This window comes from Parasteatoda tepidariorum, chromosome 2 (assembly GCF_982258835.1).
Source record: "Parasteatoda tepidariorum strain Cologne lab strain chromosome 2, Ptep-v5.0, whole genome shotgun sequence".
Classification (NCBI taxonomy): domain Eukaryota; kingdom Metazoa; phylum Arthropoda; class Arachnida; order Araneae; family Theridiidae; genus Parasteatoda; species Parasteatoda tepidariorum.
Genome location: NC_141756.1, coordinates 112,704,946 through 112,722,767, shown reverse-complemented (window position 1 = coordinate 112,722,767; position 17,822 = coordinate 112,704,946). Strand labels below are relative to the sequence as shown.

General features: G+C 30.4%; 1 protein-coding gene across 4 annotated transcripts in view; it reads right to left on the bottom strand.

Moving 5' to 3' along the window:
- Ufl1 (UFM1 specific ligase 1) overlaps positions 1-17,822 on the bottom strand; it is a 178,834-nt gene that overhangs the window by 32,130 nt on the left and 128,882 nt on the right. For 3 of the 4 annotated variants that reach the window (XM_087158057.1, XM_087158055.1, XM_087158056.1), the window contains exon 3: positions 2,220-2,365. Coding sequence is in view for 1 of the 4 variants with exons in the window: in XM_087158054.1 (XP_087014180.1) it covers positions 2,220-2,365; positions 6,256-6,332 (223 nt within the window). In the remaining 3 variants the exon portion in view is untranslated. Of the gene's footprint in view, positions 1-2,219; positions 2,366-6,255; positions 6,474-17,822 lie in introns of those variants that run through there. The other variant, XM_087158054.1, reaches the window with a different exon arrangement.

The window sequence follows — 17,822 nt, the reverse complement described above, 5'->3', positions numbered from 1 at the left end:
ATTTCACAGAGGTAAGCCTATACGCCCCTGTTTAGAAACCAGCCACTTTGTCCCCAATCTAAAAAAGTTCAATTACCCAAAAAAAAGTTGACATATTTTTTTTTCCTAAGTAATTTTAAAGGATCTACGCCAACATCAAAATTTCAGATTTTCTTTAAAAACTAATAAATTCAGCATTTTTTAACACTCAGTTATTTATATATTTCACTAAAAATTATTTTATAATGTTCTAGCAATAATTATGAGCATCAATGAATTATATTGTTTTCGAGTTTCTCTAACAGTATTTACATTCACAGAGTTCTAACTAGGATTAAAAAAGAGGGCACTTTTAGTTTTGAAAGAGCACTCACTTAACACTGTAAAAATTTATATAAATGTGTAACATTATGTAATGACTGAATTTGATCTTCAAGTTTTAAAATTACCCACCTCTACGATATTATATGTATATTTCAAAAAGTAATTTTCACTCATTATCAAAATAAGAGAAAATTTGTAGCTAATAATTAAATAAAATAAAGGCATGTCATCCCACTAAATCACATTCCAAAATAAATTAACACCCCATCTTTACAAATGACTTTTTTATAGCAACAATTACACTGGTATCAGAGATATAGATCAGTATTCCTAAAAGTTTGGTACAATGAAATAATATTTCGTAGTTGTTCACTAAGTTTCATAAAAATCCGCTGACCATAGGTTACAAACTGCACTTTGGTTGGATTGTTTGACTCAAAATGGCCTAGAATAGATGATATGGCTGCCTTCTTGGAGTAGCAAAGTTCCACCGGAGGATTAGGAAGCTTTAAAATCAGTTTAACCAATATTCCCGTTAAACTGTAAAGTAGATATAAAAACCAAACTTAAAATAAATAAAGCAAAGATATTCTAACTTAAATTTCATTTCTTCCTTTATCTGAAAGACATTCTTGGTTTTTATTTTATACACTAGAACTTGATTCAAAACTTTTACTAAATATTTTAGAATGGAGTAATTCTTAAGTCACATCATTTATAAAGCTTCAAACTTTAACTAACTAACTAAACTAATTTAAACTAACCTGTCTATGCATTTGTAAATTTAAATTGCAATATTGTATACAATACAGAATATTCTAACAACTTCAATTTTCTTTTCAGGGAGGCTGTTAAAAAAAGGCGAAACCATAGGCTAATAAAAAAATATTAAATATAATTATATCCTATTTTTAATTCGAACACTAAATGTTAAGATATATTAAGAGGACGCCATACCATGGAAGAAGATTTTAGGTGCAAATTCTCTATCTCATTCATTACTAATTTAAAAGAAAGAAAAAATAAGTTCAAGCAAATCTAGAGAAAGTCATGAAGCTTCAATTGTTGAAAAAAATACTTCAAAATATTAAAATTCAAACAAATTATTAGAAAAGAACTTCTGTGTTGTGTTATCATCTCATAATTTATTTTCATTTGTAAATTTTCTTTCCAGTATTTCAGACTTCGTGGCTTTCTTTAAGTTTGTCTGAACTCACTTTTTTTACACTTTAAATTAATAATGAAAGAAAAAATTTTTCTTTTGTGTTATGGTGTCTTCTTATAACTAGTTCAAAATAACTTTTTGATACAACCGATAGATTCATATATCAGAAGATTTCCATTGGTATCTACACCAAAATAATTGATATGAATTGCCAAAATAAGGACTAACTTGAAAAGTATAGCCAATTCCGGGCAGCATTTCCTTTTTCAACTCTTTGGGAGATATTTCTGTATTGTGATCTGCTACACCAACAACAATTGCTAAATAAACTTTAAATTTGCAAACATATTTTTTTTTAAAAATGTAGAGGCTAGCCTGAGAGCGGTTATAAGTTACTTCCTTTCCGTGATACTTTTTTTCAGTTTCTCATGGCTAGTGCCCAGAAGTCGCCAAGACTTGGTGATTATTTTGTCATAGATAGCAACAAGGAAATATCCCATATTCACCAAATCATATTATCATGCTTTACCAGGAGAGCATTTGCCATTTTACAATGCCTATGCAAAGTATATAACAATTTTCATATTTCTTACTTAGTTTAAAAATGCCTGGCATTGTATACAATGCCTAGATATGTCTTGCTTTGATGTTAAATATTTTTTTTTCTTCTGTACTTAATCCTGAGAAGAGAAATGGTTTTATTGTGTCACAACAGAGAGAAGGAAATAATAATACCATAAATGAACTATACCTCCGTGAACAATGAGTTCATCTTTGATTTCTTTTAGCAATCGAGAAGGAGTCAAATATTCTTTACCATCGGTTGTAAATATAACTTCTATCAACTTCAGTTCAATTAACTTTTTCACAATTTCAATACAGTTTCGTTCTGAGAGTCTGTAAAAGAAATTAAGGATTAATCTTGGTAGTCAGTTAAAAGTTATTTCAACTAAGATGAAAAAACTTTCTAACTCGAGAAGAACTAAGTCGATAAAAAAAGTTATTCCAACTTAATTCTAATTTACATTACAGAATTCATTTGGCAACATTGGCAATATTTGGGAGGGTTGTTAAGTTTGCAATCTATAAATGAGATTTGGAGCTATAAAAAATAAAACTTGGCATAGGCTGTTATATAAGTAGTGCATAGGTGCTCATATAGAAATATTGTGTTTGTGTTTTTCACTTTCTACATTTTATTTTGTTATGTTAAATTTGTTGTTACTAAAAGAGTAACTTCGATGATCTGTTTTAAGCATAAACAGAAAATAAAAGTCTTACTTTATAGTTGAAAATTCCGCGAGATTCAGTGGGTTTTGCTACTTAGCCATTTGCTTTTTTAAATTTAAGACCAGATTTCATGATTGAGCTTGAGATTTGTAAATTTGTGAGTGTGTTATGTTTGTAGTTCATGGGCATTTTTATTAATTCATTTATGATTTATGTCTTTTTTTTCATGATATGTTTATAATTTTCTATGCTTTTGCCTATGCCATTTTATGGTGAGGTATTTTATGTTAAAAATATGTAACTTTCACCATTTTTCATTTTATTTATTCTTTTAAATAAAAGCAATGAAAAGAAAAAGTTTCATTTTTTTGCACCCAGCTAACTGATAAGCACCCTTAGTGACAATTGTAAAAACACCCTTTTAGCACTGGCAACATTTCTAAAAGGACGTTTTGTGTCATTTCAACATTGACAACATTTTTCAAAGTCGTGGATAGCATCTAATGCATTATAAGACTTAATCTAGATTAAAAACCCATTTTTAAGAGAATAGTTAAAGGGTGTTATGATCTGAGACAAAATAACTGCTAAATCTAGGCAACTTCCAGACAGCGGCCAAAGAGAAATTTAAAAAAAATATTGAAACACGCATTTTTAAAAAAAGGATTTGCGAGTATTGATTTGCACTGTTTTGGAGCAGTTGTGGTTGGCAGGATATAGATTCAGGATACATAAAAATCCCCTTTAACCCACTGACGGTTCTGCACGTAATAAGTCGTATTTTAACCTGCAGTCTTCTCCTCATAGCAAAACCGGTTTTTCCATGTTAATAGATAGGGGGATTGTGTACGGGGGAGAAACATTTTCCCAATTTTGCTAAACCGCGAGTGGGTTAAACTCAACAAAGCAAAGAACAGGGATATTTCAGAGCTGCAGTAATTTTAATCAACAGGGCACGAATTGAATCTTAAACTTTCAATCAAAACAAAATAATAGCATGTAGAGGATATGAGACTACCTCTTGAGTGTGTCTGGTTGATTGATTTATTTTAGTTTCTCAACAGACAAAAAGTCTGCTGCAGATCACAATGGAAATCTTCCCTTACATAACATTAATATACTTCAAAGGTTCTGAAAATTACCAGCTAACATATGCATTAATAACAAAACAACACAAGACAAAAAAAATACAGAGGTAAACAATTTTGAAACCTCTAGGAGACATTTTTTGTTGAGATTGGTTTCAATTTATTTTAAGCTGCATACCAGCCTGTTATGGAAACTAGATATCATATAAGTCTTTTTTATGTTTTGTTGGTATTTTAAATAAATCTTTTCTTTTTACAAATATTGTCTCTTCAGTACAGCTTAAATATATTTCAATGGTGGAAGCAATGAGATTCATTTTAGAAATGTTTTATTAAGATTTCAGGTACAGGGTTGCCACAGAAAAAAATAAACAAAATAGTAGCTTTTAGTAGCCTAAAGCATGAAAATCGTAGACAAAAACTAGGAAAATACTTGCCTAAATAAGAACAAAAATTCATCAAAAATATGACTAAACTTTTTGTTAATGACTTAATTGTCATAAACCATGAACCATTCAAGTTGGTGGCAAATTTATATATATAATTACTTTCGACCCCAACGGAATTTATATATATATGAAAAGTGATTACTCAAATTCGAAATTCACGCATCGTAATATCGTCTGAAAGTTTTTTTATTCTAATTTTAATTCATGCGGAATATCAGAGCAATAATCATTGAAAAGGCGATTGAGAAATGAAATAGACTTACAATGGAATCTGTGCAGATTGATCGAATTAAAAAGTGAAAACTCAAATTTGATATTCAAAATTTTCAACATTTAAAAAAAAAAAAAAGTTCAGTGTGTGCAGAAACTATTTTGTGGGTGCAGATTCTCCACTCAATTTATGCTTTTTTTTTAAAAAAAAAAAATTGCTTGGAGTACAAAAAAGTCTCCCAATATTCTCTTCTTTAAAATAGTTGCTTTTTTAGCCTTTTCAGGCAAAAAAAGTTGCCATAGTCACCTCACGCCAAATATAGTTGCATTTTAGTCACCTGTGGCAACCCTGGGTAAGAGTTGGCAATAAATATTATTATAGCTTTCATTGCTCGAGCACACAAGTACGATTTAAGAGAGTTAACAACAAAGTTGAAAGAGTTTGCTACAGAAAATTTAGTTACTGTTGATTTGATAAATTTAATTAGGAAATCTAAGAATTATGATAAAGTGAGGATAAAGGCAAGATGTATCAAATTAAGGAAAAACGAGTTAAAGAGTTACAACCACAAGAGGAAAACAACCAAGACAAGAAGAATTTGAAAAGTGAAAAAGTCAAGACCACTTGGCATTAGAAAAAAAAAAGAGAAAGCACAGCGGCTTAAAGAAAAAAAATGTGAAATAGAAAGTATAAAATTTGAAGAAAATGTGAAATGGAAAGAACCAACTTGAAGTAGAAAGAAAATATCAAATTGAAGAATATGAACAGAAACAAAAATGAAATAATGTGAATAAATTTGCAGGACATATGTACAGAAATAACAATTATGATTTTACAGTATTTATTATTCTATTGAAGATTAAAGTTAAAAATTGGGCATTCTGTTTACATTTTATAATCAATGCAGAAGATTTATGCGAATTGAAGTTTAAGACGAATTAGCATTATCTACCTAAGGAAAGAAGAAATGAAGTGTTCGAATTATTTATTAGAGTATAAGGACATACAGAGAAAATCCTCTTAATTTTTACTTAAATAACATTTCTTTTTTAATTTTCTTTATTATATTAGCTGTTTTAAAGATTGTCTAGTTAATTGTAAACAGTTCTTTTGCCCAATTTCAATCTTATTTTTATTTCCTTAAGTTAAAATTCATTCTTAGAAAAACTCTGCCAATTTATTGTTCAAATTTTAAGTAGAGAAGTTTGAAATGTAAACATTAAAAAAAAAATTTGCCAATTATTGCTTTGTTAAGTTTCATTTAAATGTATTTCTATACAGAAAATTTTAATAATAAAGAATTTTAAAACATTAATGTGTATTTCAGACATTCCTTGCAATATTTTTATAGGAAATTTCTTTTAGATGCATAAAAGTGGTGCTAACTTTTTGTTCTTTGGGTGAAACATAATGCTTACGTAGTATAGATTGAGATGTCTAAAAAGATTTATTCTTTTCTTAAGAATTTGAAATAAATAAAAAATTTCCTCTCGTACGACTTAAAGAAAATTCTTCAAGATTCAAAAAATTACCAGCTAGCATAAGCATTAATGGAAAAACAGTACAATGAGATAAACTAGATAAAAATAAATTACTAAAAAAGAGGCAGACAATTTTGAAACACTTGAAAGTTAGATTTTTTGTTGTTGTTGAGATTGCTTTATTTATATTTTAAGCTGTGTACTTATCTGCTACGAGAATTCAAATTATACAAGTCATCTTATGTTCTAAATAAGTTATTCCTTATACATATTCAGTAATTAGGTAAAGGGCACACACATACTTTAGGTTATTAAATATAAATAATACTTTTGAATAGTAGAACTTAGCTGTGCACGCTGAAAATCAGCTGCTAATCGCTTAACTTCATCCCAATCAGCAGACATGTTTTGTTTTCGTAAACGTCAGCAAGAGATAAATTGTTTCTTAACTGCAGTTTTCAGATATTTTTTTACGATTGAAATATGAAGTTGAAGTATTTGATTGGATTTTAAGGTACCGTTCCCACTGCATTCAATCTATTTGCCTGCTCTACTTCCGTTTAGAAAGCTTACAACTGCTTATTACAGCCTATTTTACGAAACGATATTTTCGAATACTAGATAATTTTGTTTTTAATAAAAGAAGATAAATTATATAATTTCTGAGTTCATATTTGCTGTATTTCATAAGATAGGGATATTGAGTACTTTTGAGGAGTTTTAAGTGAAAATTTGTTTCAGTTATAGTATTGTTAAAAAAAGTGAACAGGTTGCTCTATTTGGAAGGAACTCGCTTTTTCGGCAGTCCCGATTTGGCCTCTTTTTACTTGTTTATTACAGTTTTCTTTTAAATCAGGGGTGGCGAGCCTTTATACATCAACGTGGCATTTTTTCTAAAAAATTGTTTAATGAGGTCATAAACGTGCAGCCAAATAATTTTGACTTCGTGATTATTGTGAAAATAATAATACTAAAAATACTATCAACTCAAAACTCTTTATTTATATTGAAGAAGAAAAGAAACATTTTGCAATGTCTCAGTTATACGCGTAATTCAACGTAAAGTAACATCAGTGTGACTTCTGTTGTTGCAGATTAATAATTATAAATAACTTATATTAGGTTGTAAGATGTTAGTTTAAGCAGGACTGTTAATTTTTGTTTTGCTAGGTATTTATTGTTAGCTTGTTTTTTATGGTTATTAATTGTTCTTGTAGCATTAATTTTCAATTTTTTTATTAATAATGGTTTATTATTTTGTTTGTTTTTTGAGAATTTTAATTTAATTGGGTATAATATAAAAAAATCACAACTTCCACTTCGAAAATTTTAGTAGGAATAACATATACTATCGTGCAATGCTAAATGAATGGAAGATAGTGGTTGTTGTTTAATATTTTACGTGCGCTAATTTAATTTGATTTGAAAACATTGATTTTTTTTTAAAATATGGATTCTATAGAATGATGTCCGTTAAGTTTAATTGGTTTGATGTCTCACGTTGTCAGAAGAGAAAAAAAACTTTTTATTTGATTAATAAACTGTAAATATGTTTACTAAAAACATTAAGTTACTTAGATGAAACAACAAAATCAATTATTACAAAACGAACTTTTCTATTTAATACAATATAATCTGGTGAGCAGCTATTTAAAAGATCGAACATTCCGTTTGTTTATTTGTGGCTTGATGTCAGGCTCGCAGAAAATGCCGTTCACTGGTTAAATTTAGTGGGAATAACACAACCTGTGACGTAGGTGATAGTATACCCAATTGTTACATATGCTTCATAGTGCAATGACTGTGTAATAACAATTCATAGTGCAATAACAATTGTGATCGGTACCGTGCCCAAAATATTTTGTCACCTGCCATTGGTTCGCCATCCCTGTTTTAAATGTATTAAAGGGGTGCTGACTTTTTGTTCTTTGGTTGCAACATAATATTTACGTAGTATTGATTGAGATGTCTAAAAAGATTTGTTCTATTCTCGAGAATAAAAGGATTTGAAATAAAATAAAAATTTCCCCTCGTACCACTTAAGAAAATTCTTCAAGGTTCGAAAAATTACCAGTTAGCATAAGCATTAATAGAAAAACAGTACAATGAGATAAAAATAAATTATTAAAAAATAAATTATTACCATCAATATTATCTTGGTCCATCAATAGAAAACGCTTAAAAGTTTTGACTTAGGTACTTCTGTTTTTGAAATTTTTAAGCTTAACAGAAGCTGAAAAACGGATCTCGATTCTAGCGTACAAATCTACAGAACTTTGTCTTAAGTATGAAATTTAAGTCGATCCGCAGTTCTGCAGTCTAATTTGCAGTTGAATGTCACTCGCTTTTGTGGATTGTCGGGAGAATCGAAAAGTATAATCTTTTATGGTTCAAACACAAGCGTTTATAAGCGTAAGGTAAAAATAAGCTTTGATAAGTATGATTGAAAATTTGATAACTTTTTTTTTTAAAAAAAATAATTCATTCTCACACATGCTTACGCTGGCTTGCGTACTCATTAGGAAGGACGGTTATTCGATATAAAAGCATTGAATGCTGATTTTTGTGTCGTCGAAGATTTTCAGAGATTTCGGGGAACGAATCTGTGTTAATTTCTCTATGAGTAAATTTTGTTTCTTTGCTACCCTGTTAGATTCTCTTGCAAAACTTCATCAAGTTGAATGATACTGGAGGAGTGATTTGATTTAATTAATTTATTATCATGCATCAAATGAAAAGCTATACCTTCCTACATATAGATTACCATATCTTCACTTTATTCGATTTGAACCTTGTCAAATCGAAGAACAGATAGCACAAATTCGATAAAGTTACAATCAGGTCTAGAACGGAATTCGAACCCGTTATCTCGGCGCTTCAAGGTATTTGGCAGGACCATGTATCTTGACTAAAACGATTAGAGAAAAAGCATAGACTTAATGGGAAGGTAATTGAGTATCTGATGTGTAATGAGAAGCTGAAAGCCTAATGTCTCAGTCGGCAAAAGAGAAGGTTTCAAGTTCGTGTCTGAAGTCACTGGGGGACCTCAGCTCTTTAATGGAGTAGAACCAACAGCAACTGCATGAATATAATAATTTCAAGTCGGATAAACAGCAGAAATCAAAATCATCACCTTCTTCGCACCATAAGCATTGAATGAAAGGTAAACCGAAGTAAACCAACAGCAACAGTATATTTTATTTTATATTCGTTGTAGAACACCCGACCCAATTTTGGGTTTACAACTACTAATGTTCAACTCCGTAGTTTTGTAATTTTGAACTAATCAAGAAGTCAAGCAAACTCCTGGATCAGTAAGTACCCTATAGGTATTGATTTGTTATGAGAACATCGAGGACTTTGCGACTCGACAGATTTAACGTGCATCAGTCACCATTTACTACACGGGGAGTCTTCGGTCTGCGGGGATCGAACCCACGAACTCTTGGACATGGGTCTAGTGCCCTACCAACCAGGCTAGCCCGGCAATATATTTTATTTATCATCTTACAATTTCATGCAACACATAATTTCCAAATCTTAACTTGAATATAATGTCCCTGTGGCTTAACATCTGGAAGAGTACACACATGATTAAGCGGGTGGGGAAAGTGGTGCAAAGATCGGGTGATTACTTCCATGTGTCCGATTTAAATTATGGTAATGCAATGCGCGAGAATTCGAATAATCATTGAAGATTAATCGCAGACCGTCACCATTACCACATTCGTGAAGCTCTAGTATGATTTTAACTACCAAACTGCCGTTCTGCTTTCTCGTCATGTTTCACACTCGTCCAGCCGTTTCGAAACTTCTCGATTCACATGTGCGCTTTTGTAGTGGATCAGTATCCTTGTGCTGTGTAGAAACCCTAAATCTTTGTAACGGTAGTATCTTGTTTAAAGCACTTGAAACTAGTTATTCTTTGTTGATATGTACTCGTTCAGCTTTGACTCTTAACAGAATAAATAGATACAACAATAACTTTTCGAACGCAAGATTTGATATCTTCAGACGCTATACTGATCGTGTTGTTAAAAATCAAACTTTATCTATTTTTTGCTCAAAACACTAAGTAGTAGTAAATCTTCAGGATTTTAATATACACCAGCCTAAAGGTGAAAAAAATCCGCTCTTAGAAAAATGTAGCTAATTTTTCATAAATTTACTTTTTTAACTGTGCCCTCTTTTGAAAATTATAAATTAATAGTTTAAATTTTTTACAAGCTTGAACTGAAAGTAAAAGGTAGTGTCAATTTTATGTAAAATTGCAGTCGAAAATTTAATGTAGTGAAAAACTCAATGCGCAAATCTGCCTTTCATAGAAAATTGTTTTAAGCTATATTTTGTAAAATTAAAATCTTAAAATTTTTCAAAAATTAAGTTTCAGGTGCAAATAGAGACTTCTTAATTTTAAAATAAAATCATTTTACAAAAATAAATTTTTTGAAAATTTTTTAAGATACTATTTAAAATGAAAAAATTTAATTTTAATGCATTCAGGTTCAGTTTTTTTGTTCCGATACATATTTTTATAAGGAGAATTTTCAATAGATTATAAATATTTAAGACTCTTGCATATTAAATATCAAAGATATATGATGGCTTATTGTACACTTTAAGAAATCCGTGTTAATATTTCGTTTGATGTGTAAATAAAGCGCAAGTTTAATGTGAAATGTTGTTAAAAACTCCATTGTAAATGTCATTAGAGCTCCATGTAAAATAAGGAAAATATTGTATAAAACTAATTTGTAAATGAGAGTGACATGTAATGCCTAGTTGCAGTTTGAAATATGTGTAATTATAAAATGCCTTAATAAAAATATTTGATCGACAAATTGGTTAGTTTCATTTTTCGTATGCATAAGAATTTTTTTTTCCGAACTAATAAGTTCCGTTTTAAATGTACCACTTTGAAGATATGATCGATATTTATCTTGAGATTTTATTTGAAATTTGTATTAGGGAAATGCTGTGTGTGTTGAACTCATCTCTAAATACTTTACGGATAATTATCAAAGCAAATGTAGATTTCATCAGTACCGAATTTAGTTAAATGTTGAGACACTAGACAAATATTTAGAAACATTTTCATGCCTACACTAGTTTTCTGAGTCTTTGTGAAAAATCGAATTCAAACAAGTAGACATCGACTGTGAAATTCTCCCTACTAACAAGTGCTTTTATCTGATATACATTTGTTTTCCTTCATTAGCCTTGAGAATTGAGACCCAGAATGTGTTCTTAGACGCTCAATTTATATTAAACTGCTGATCCCCCCTTTTGCTGCAGCTCACCGACGCCGATGATTGCCTCGCAATAATTATTTCTTAAAAGAAAAATTTTTCTATTCTAAAGTTAAAATTATTCATTTACTAAAAGTAATTCCGTTTGCTTACGCTTCACTGTGGACCAGAAAACTATGATCTATGGCCAAAAGTAAAAAATTAATTTTTCAACTAAAATATGTGTAGGCAGTTTTAATATTGCCCAAAATAAGTATTCATAATGATTCCAAACATTATAATTTACCTTTTGGACCGACGAGAGTACAATTTAATGAAAAATAGGTAAAAAAAACTGTTTTAACTGCAACTTTTAAATTTTTATTTCAGAAATATATATAGGAATTTCACCTTACTGTTACATTTTTATCAGAGTAATTAATCTGAAATTATAATACAATTTTTCCATTTGTTGGATTAGTTAATACATTTGGACTAAGTGGTCTCGCGACTATTTGAACAATTTACAACAAAGAACAAAATGGAAAGTAGAGAAAACCAACATAAATTTAAATGCGATGGTTTTAATAAAGGAGGATAATCTTCCTGTAAATCAGTGGGTCTTGGGACGAATTTTAAAACTATTTCCTGGAACGGATGGAAAGGTCAGAGTAGCGGAGATTGTTGTTGTTGTTAATTTACGTCGCACTAGAGCTGCACAATGGGCTATTGGCGACGGTCTGGGAAACATCCTGGAGGATGATCCGAAGACATGCCATCACAATTTTGATCCTCTGCGGAGGGGATGGCACCCCCGCTTCGGTAGCCCGACGACCTGCACGCGAAGTCGAGCACTTTACGGTAGCACAGTTTAACGAGGACCAATACCGCACACCCTCGGTCCCTACGCAGACTGATCCAAGTGGTCACCCACCCGCACACTGACCGCAGTCAGTGATGCTTGACTTCGGTGATCTGCTGGGAAGAGTAGCGGAGATAAAAAGAAGCAAGGGAATCATTAAACGTAGTATTAGTAAATTGTGTATTTTGCTATTGGACAATTAAAAAAGATGTATGTTAATTTACTCATTATGTGTACCTATAGCTTTTATTCAATCTTTGGAAATTTTATATTGGAATATGTTTATATACCATTGTTATGCTAATTTGTATGTTTATTGAATATAATTCAGCGGCGGGTGGATGTTCAATATCTCAGAAATATAGCACCAACTTGGCATCTTTGTCTTGGCATCCTCGCCACCGTTTCTTGTAACCCCAAAACAATTGAAAATTAGTTGTTGATCTTATAGCAATAGCGTGCTCGTAGCACCAATCATAATAAAATCTTAGTTTCTTATATCTATTTTAATCATTTGTTATCAGCGAACCAGCATAGAATTCAAATCAATTGGTATCGAGCACAGGTAATTTATAAAATCAAATTTTTGAAATACGACTGAAAATTTTGTATTTGGATTTTATATTTTAGTATAAAGTACCGATTCTTTAGTAACTATTGAATTGTTTTTAGAATTCAAAATATATTTTTCGTTATAATTAGAGAGCTTGAAAATATATATAAGGAATACCAGTGTCCGATCTGCGTCGGTTAAAGTTTTTTTTCTCATTGTGTACTAGTATGTTAACAAACTAAATTCCGCTGTTTTATGTAATTCTTTTTATTTATTGAGAGCTCTTTATCTACCTGGTTACCAAATTTAAAAAATTTCTGTATTGAAAAATAAGACTAATAAAGTTTCTTAAATTTTAGAGCATTTTTAAAACTTTCAAAATGAAAAACATCAACAACAAAAAATGTTTAGTAACATTTTGAGAGTAGGTTCAATAGAACAAAATTTACTGAATAAAATTAACTGTTCAAATGGTTTACCTATAGTTTCTTCAGAATTCTAGTTTTCCAAATGCTGACAAGGTGATTGCATTGACAAGACTGGGGAAAGACCTTGTCAAAACCATTATTAAATCTTAATTTCCCATTATTACACGAACGTAATATTCTAGCTATATAAATTCTCCATTATGCTAAGCAATCTCAATCAAGATAATTTTCTACTGACAAAAGTGAACACATTAACAATGAAGTTTTCTGAACTGTTTTACATCCTCGAAATACAACTCTATTAAAACAGCAAATAGTTCCCATTGCGCTTAAGATTTTATAGCTTTCAAAGCTTTTAATTGTTCTACAAACGCAGATCCTTATCAAAGTACTAATTCCATAATTGAAATTCTTATTTCCTGGCATTTCTGAGGCCAATGGAAAACACACCTCAGTGACCGGCATTAAAAAAAAGAACGATTTATTTTCTGGAATTTTTAATCTAAAAACATTTTCAAAAGGGAACAAAAATTAATGTTTTTGGCTGTATTAAAAAAAAATCCGGCACGTAATTGAAATATTTATTTTCAGAGCGACACATAAACGAATGATAAAGGATCTTTGAAATCCGTGGTATAAATGAAAAGGACGCATAAAAAGAAAAGTGGCGCATAAGCGAGAGGTCACTGTATCAAAGTTTTATCCCACCTATAACAGCATTTTTTAAAAAAATAGTACGTTTTCTTCATTGCTTTTGCACCATGGCCGTCGTTAGAGAGTCCCACTCTATATTTAGACATCTCTAAAAATCAGGGATGGATTACACATTAGGCCAGACTAGGCCATGGCCTGGGGCCCCCAATGATTAGGGGCCCACTTAAAAAAAATTTTTTTGAAAATAAATTTATAAAAATTAAGAAAAACAATGATTTTTTTTAGAAAAAATCAATTTCAAATATTCTAAGTTCTAATTTAACAAAATTTAGTTCTAATTTAACAAAATAGAGTAAAATTTAATTTATTATTATTTATTTTTATTTTAAATTTGCTTTATAAGATACATAAATACTTTTATATTTGAATAAATAAAAAATATACGAGAAAAAAAATTAATCTAATTGTCCCAAAAATTTGTATGGCCTAGGGTCCCGAGTGCGCTTAATCCGCCCTTGCTAAAAATATTCGTCAATATTTCAGACCAATGTAGAATATTTTCGGAAATTATCATCGATTTAAAGTCTTTACTGTTGAACAAATTAAAGACTTTAAAAATTATCATATATATATATATTTCTGAGGGTATTTATCGCATTTAAGATTTTTATTCTCTTATAAGTAAAATTTACAGAACTATCATGATTATTTCGTCCCTCTCGAAAATTCGGCCCCTGTGACGCTCATGTTGTTGCAGATAATGCATAAGGAATGGCCCCTGTAAAGACCAAGCATAGACTTTTCACGAAAAGGCACTTTTTTCCAAACAACATACTTCTGTGCAGTAGCAGATTTTTCCTGAAAAAGACACTTTCACCATATACGATTTTTATCAAATACATTTTTCTCGGGACTTTTCAATGAAGACTTTTTCTCTGAACAAGACACTTTTCAAAAACCTGAGACTTTTCTCTGTCGAGAGGCGTTTTTTCGTTTTAACATGAAAAATGTATTTCTGTAATGAAATATTGCATTATTGTACTTTGTTATGTACAGTGAAACATCCGACCTTGTTGTTATATATTCCTTGTTTTATCGACATTTTAATGGTAAATTCGCTTTGCCAATGATACGTAAAATACACAGAAACATTTTTACCAAATCTAAATAGAAGACTGACTTCGTCAATATTACGTAAAAAATATGCTAAAACATTTTTTCCGAGACAAAATGGTAAATTTATTTTGTCAATATTATGTACACTAAACGAAATCCTTTTGCTAAAATCTAAAATGGTAAAAGGCACATCTACATTGAAATATACGAAAACTTTCGAATCAAAATTTAAATGGTAAATTTGTTTCGTCAATAATACATGAAATACAAAATCTAAATAGTAAAATTTTTTTCGTACATCTTCTGTAAAACATATGAAAATAATCTTACCGAAGGGCAGTTGGTAAAATCTATTCCGTTAATATTACGAAAAATATACCAAATCTTTTTTATCAAATGTCGCAATGTAATAATCATTCACTGTAAAATCATTCGGCCAATGGTGAGCAAAATGTACGTAAACGTATTGACTGTACCAATTTACTAAAAATTAACGCTAATTTACGTATCATGCTACATGAGTAGAATCTTCTAGAACAAGCTCTAGTATTTCAACAACTTGGAATACATCGGATCTAGAATTCTAGAACAAATATTTCACCAGTTTGAAGGTACAAGATGCTACATTCGAAAATTATTATTTAAAACTGAATGTAATAAGATTCACAGGTCAAGGAAATAGTAGTTAATATATATTTTTATAAATTTCTTGTTTCATTGAATTGTGAATCTAAAAATATTATATATTGTATTTTATTATAATATTAGTTTCAATTGTTTTGTAAAATGATTTCTCAAGTTTTAGTGGGAATACTTTAGTACAATATTTACAATTTCTAATAATATGTGTTTTTAAAAAGGTTAATTATGTATTCTGTGTTTTAAAATTTATAAGCAATGGAAATATAAATCATTCAATGTATGAAGTTTGTATTTTATTCTATTATATATCTCGAGCTGATTTCTTAATAATAAAATACACTTACGAAAAAAAACCTTTACGGTTTCTTTAGGTAAGTTTCTTTCGAAAAATCGCCCCCGGGTTTTTTTCGGGTTGGGATTAAAATTCGATAAAATCACTGCAGCAGGTCGAATTCGATAAAATCACTGCAGCAGGTCGAGTGGTGTGATTTAAGATAAATAAACTGCGTGATTGACAAGAAAGCAAAATCTAGTGTTTCTCCATTGGTAAGCAACCAGGTTGAGACAATAAAAGAGAAAAAAAAAAGAATGATTCGTTTGATGACAGCTAGGAAAAGCTGATTTATTAATAGAAAATTATCTCGAAGTTTCTAGATATTTTTTTGCCTGATTTCTGAATCTCTTTTGAAAAGAAAATTTTAATCAATTAATAAATTATTTATGATCTTCCAAGATTTTGAAATTTAAATACATGAGCCTTTTTCGCTACTTTATTTATGTTTCTACGTTGTACTTTCTTTAAATAAATAAATATTTCATTTTAAAACCAATTTCAAACTAATTAATAGAGAATTATTGGGGTAAACATTTTTACACGTTTTATTCAGTGTTCTTCTAGGCTAACTAGTTTAAAGAGACAAGAAAAAAGTCCCAGAAAAAAAATGTAGATTATAATTAAAGAGTGATTATACATAACACATTATAAGCGATCATAATTATAATACACATTCCCAAAAATTTATATGTTTTAAGATATTTCTTTTATCTATAACTGAAGAAATTAGTTAATTCTAAGAGGCATTTTAAAAACATTGAAATATGTGTGCCTAAAAATATTGTAATGATTAAAAAATCGCTTCATTTTGCCAAATATTTTAGCTACGTGGTTTTCTTTAAACAAAAAGGATTTTCACAAATAGTAATCTCCTGATGTTTCGCTAAATTTTGAAACTGATTTTCGCGCATTCGCCTCAAAACGTCGGTGTTCTTTCATTATAATAAGCTGCATTTATCATTAAATACCATTACTATAATTTCCTACATTGCTCATTATATATTTCTTTATTGTCTATTGCACATTATTTATTGCCTATTCCTTTATTCCAATTCCCTTCTGTACCGCCAAACGGTTCATTAAAAAATCTATTCGAGAGAACTTTTGGTACAAGATAAGAGAAGCAAATAAAGACAAGAAATGGATAGAGGAAATCACAAATGTTCCGCAAGGGACAAATATGTTGCTACTTTTCCCCTCGCTACTGGCCACGATTGCCTCTTCAAGTATTTATATCGTATAAAAATTCTTTTAAGTCCCTTTTTTAAACCATCGTTGAATAGCCGACTACTAATGTTCAACTCCATAGCCTTATAATTTAAAACCCAATCCAGAAGACAAGGGAACTCCTGAACCAAGTATTTAGAGAAATTTGCCTTCGTGGAGGACTTCTTGATGGAATTAACCTGCATTTGCCTCACATTGAGAGGGAAACCACGAAAACCTTCCACGGTTAGCCTGACAGCAAGGGGACTCTAACCCATGATCCGTCTACCACTGAGGATATTTTAGGTCATCACTGTGGTCTGTGCGAGCCGGGTGAGTAGTTTGAATCAACCAGCTATCGCTGGGATCGAACCCGGGTCACCTCATTGGGAGGCGTGCTCTCTATCCCCTGAACCACCACGGCTCTCAAGTCCTTTCTTGCAACATTCGGGAAGAAATGGACGCGAGCCATTTGAGTAATTGTCCTGCACTGAACTCGGGACAGAGAAAAATACTGGAGAGCTTTTGAGAACAAGAAAAACGTTATCTCAGTTTCTTGTTCCAATTTTTATGTTTGTTTTGCTGTCAACAGTTGTCTTTTAATCTGCTATTAGAAATTTTAAAAAATCATTTATTTGTTTATTTCCTACAAACTGTTTTATGATTCTCACCATCACAACGAATCTGATACGATAGTCTCTGTTACGAGACTCTATCAGAATGTGCAATATTCTGTCGTTCTTTATTAATAACAAATGTTTAACTAAAATAAAATCATTCTAAGTTCATTTTTACAAAAGAACAAGAAGCAGAACACTTCATTTTAACACAAAAATTTGTTCTAAATTATCACCATAGCAACCTATGATACA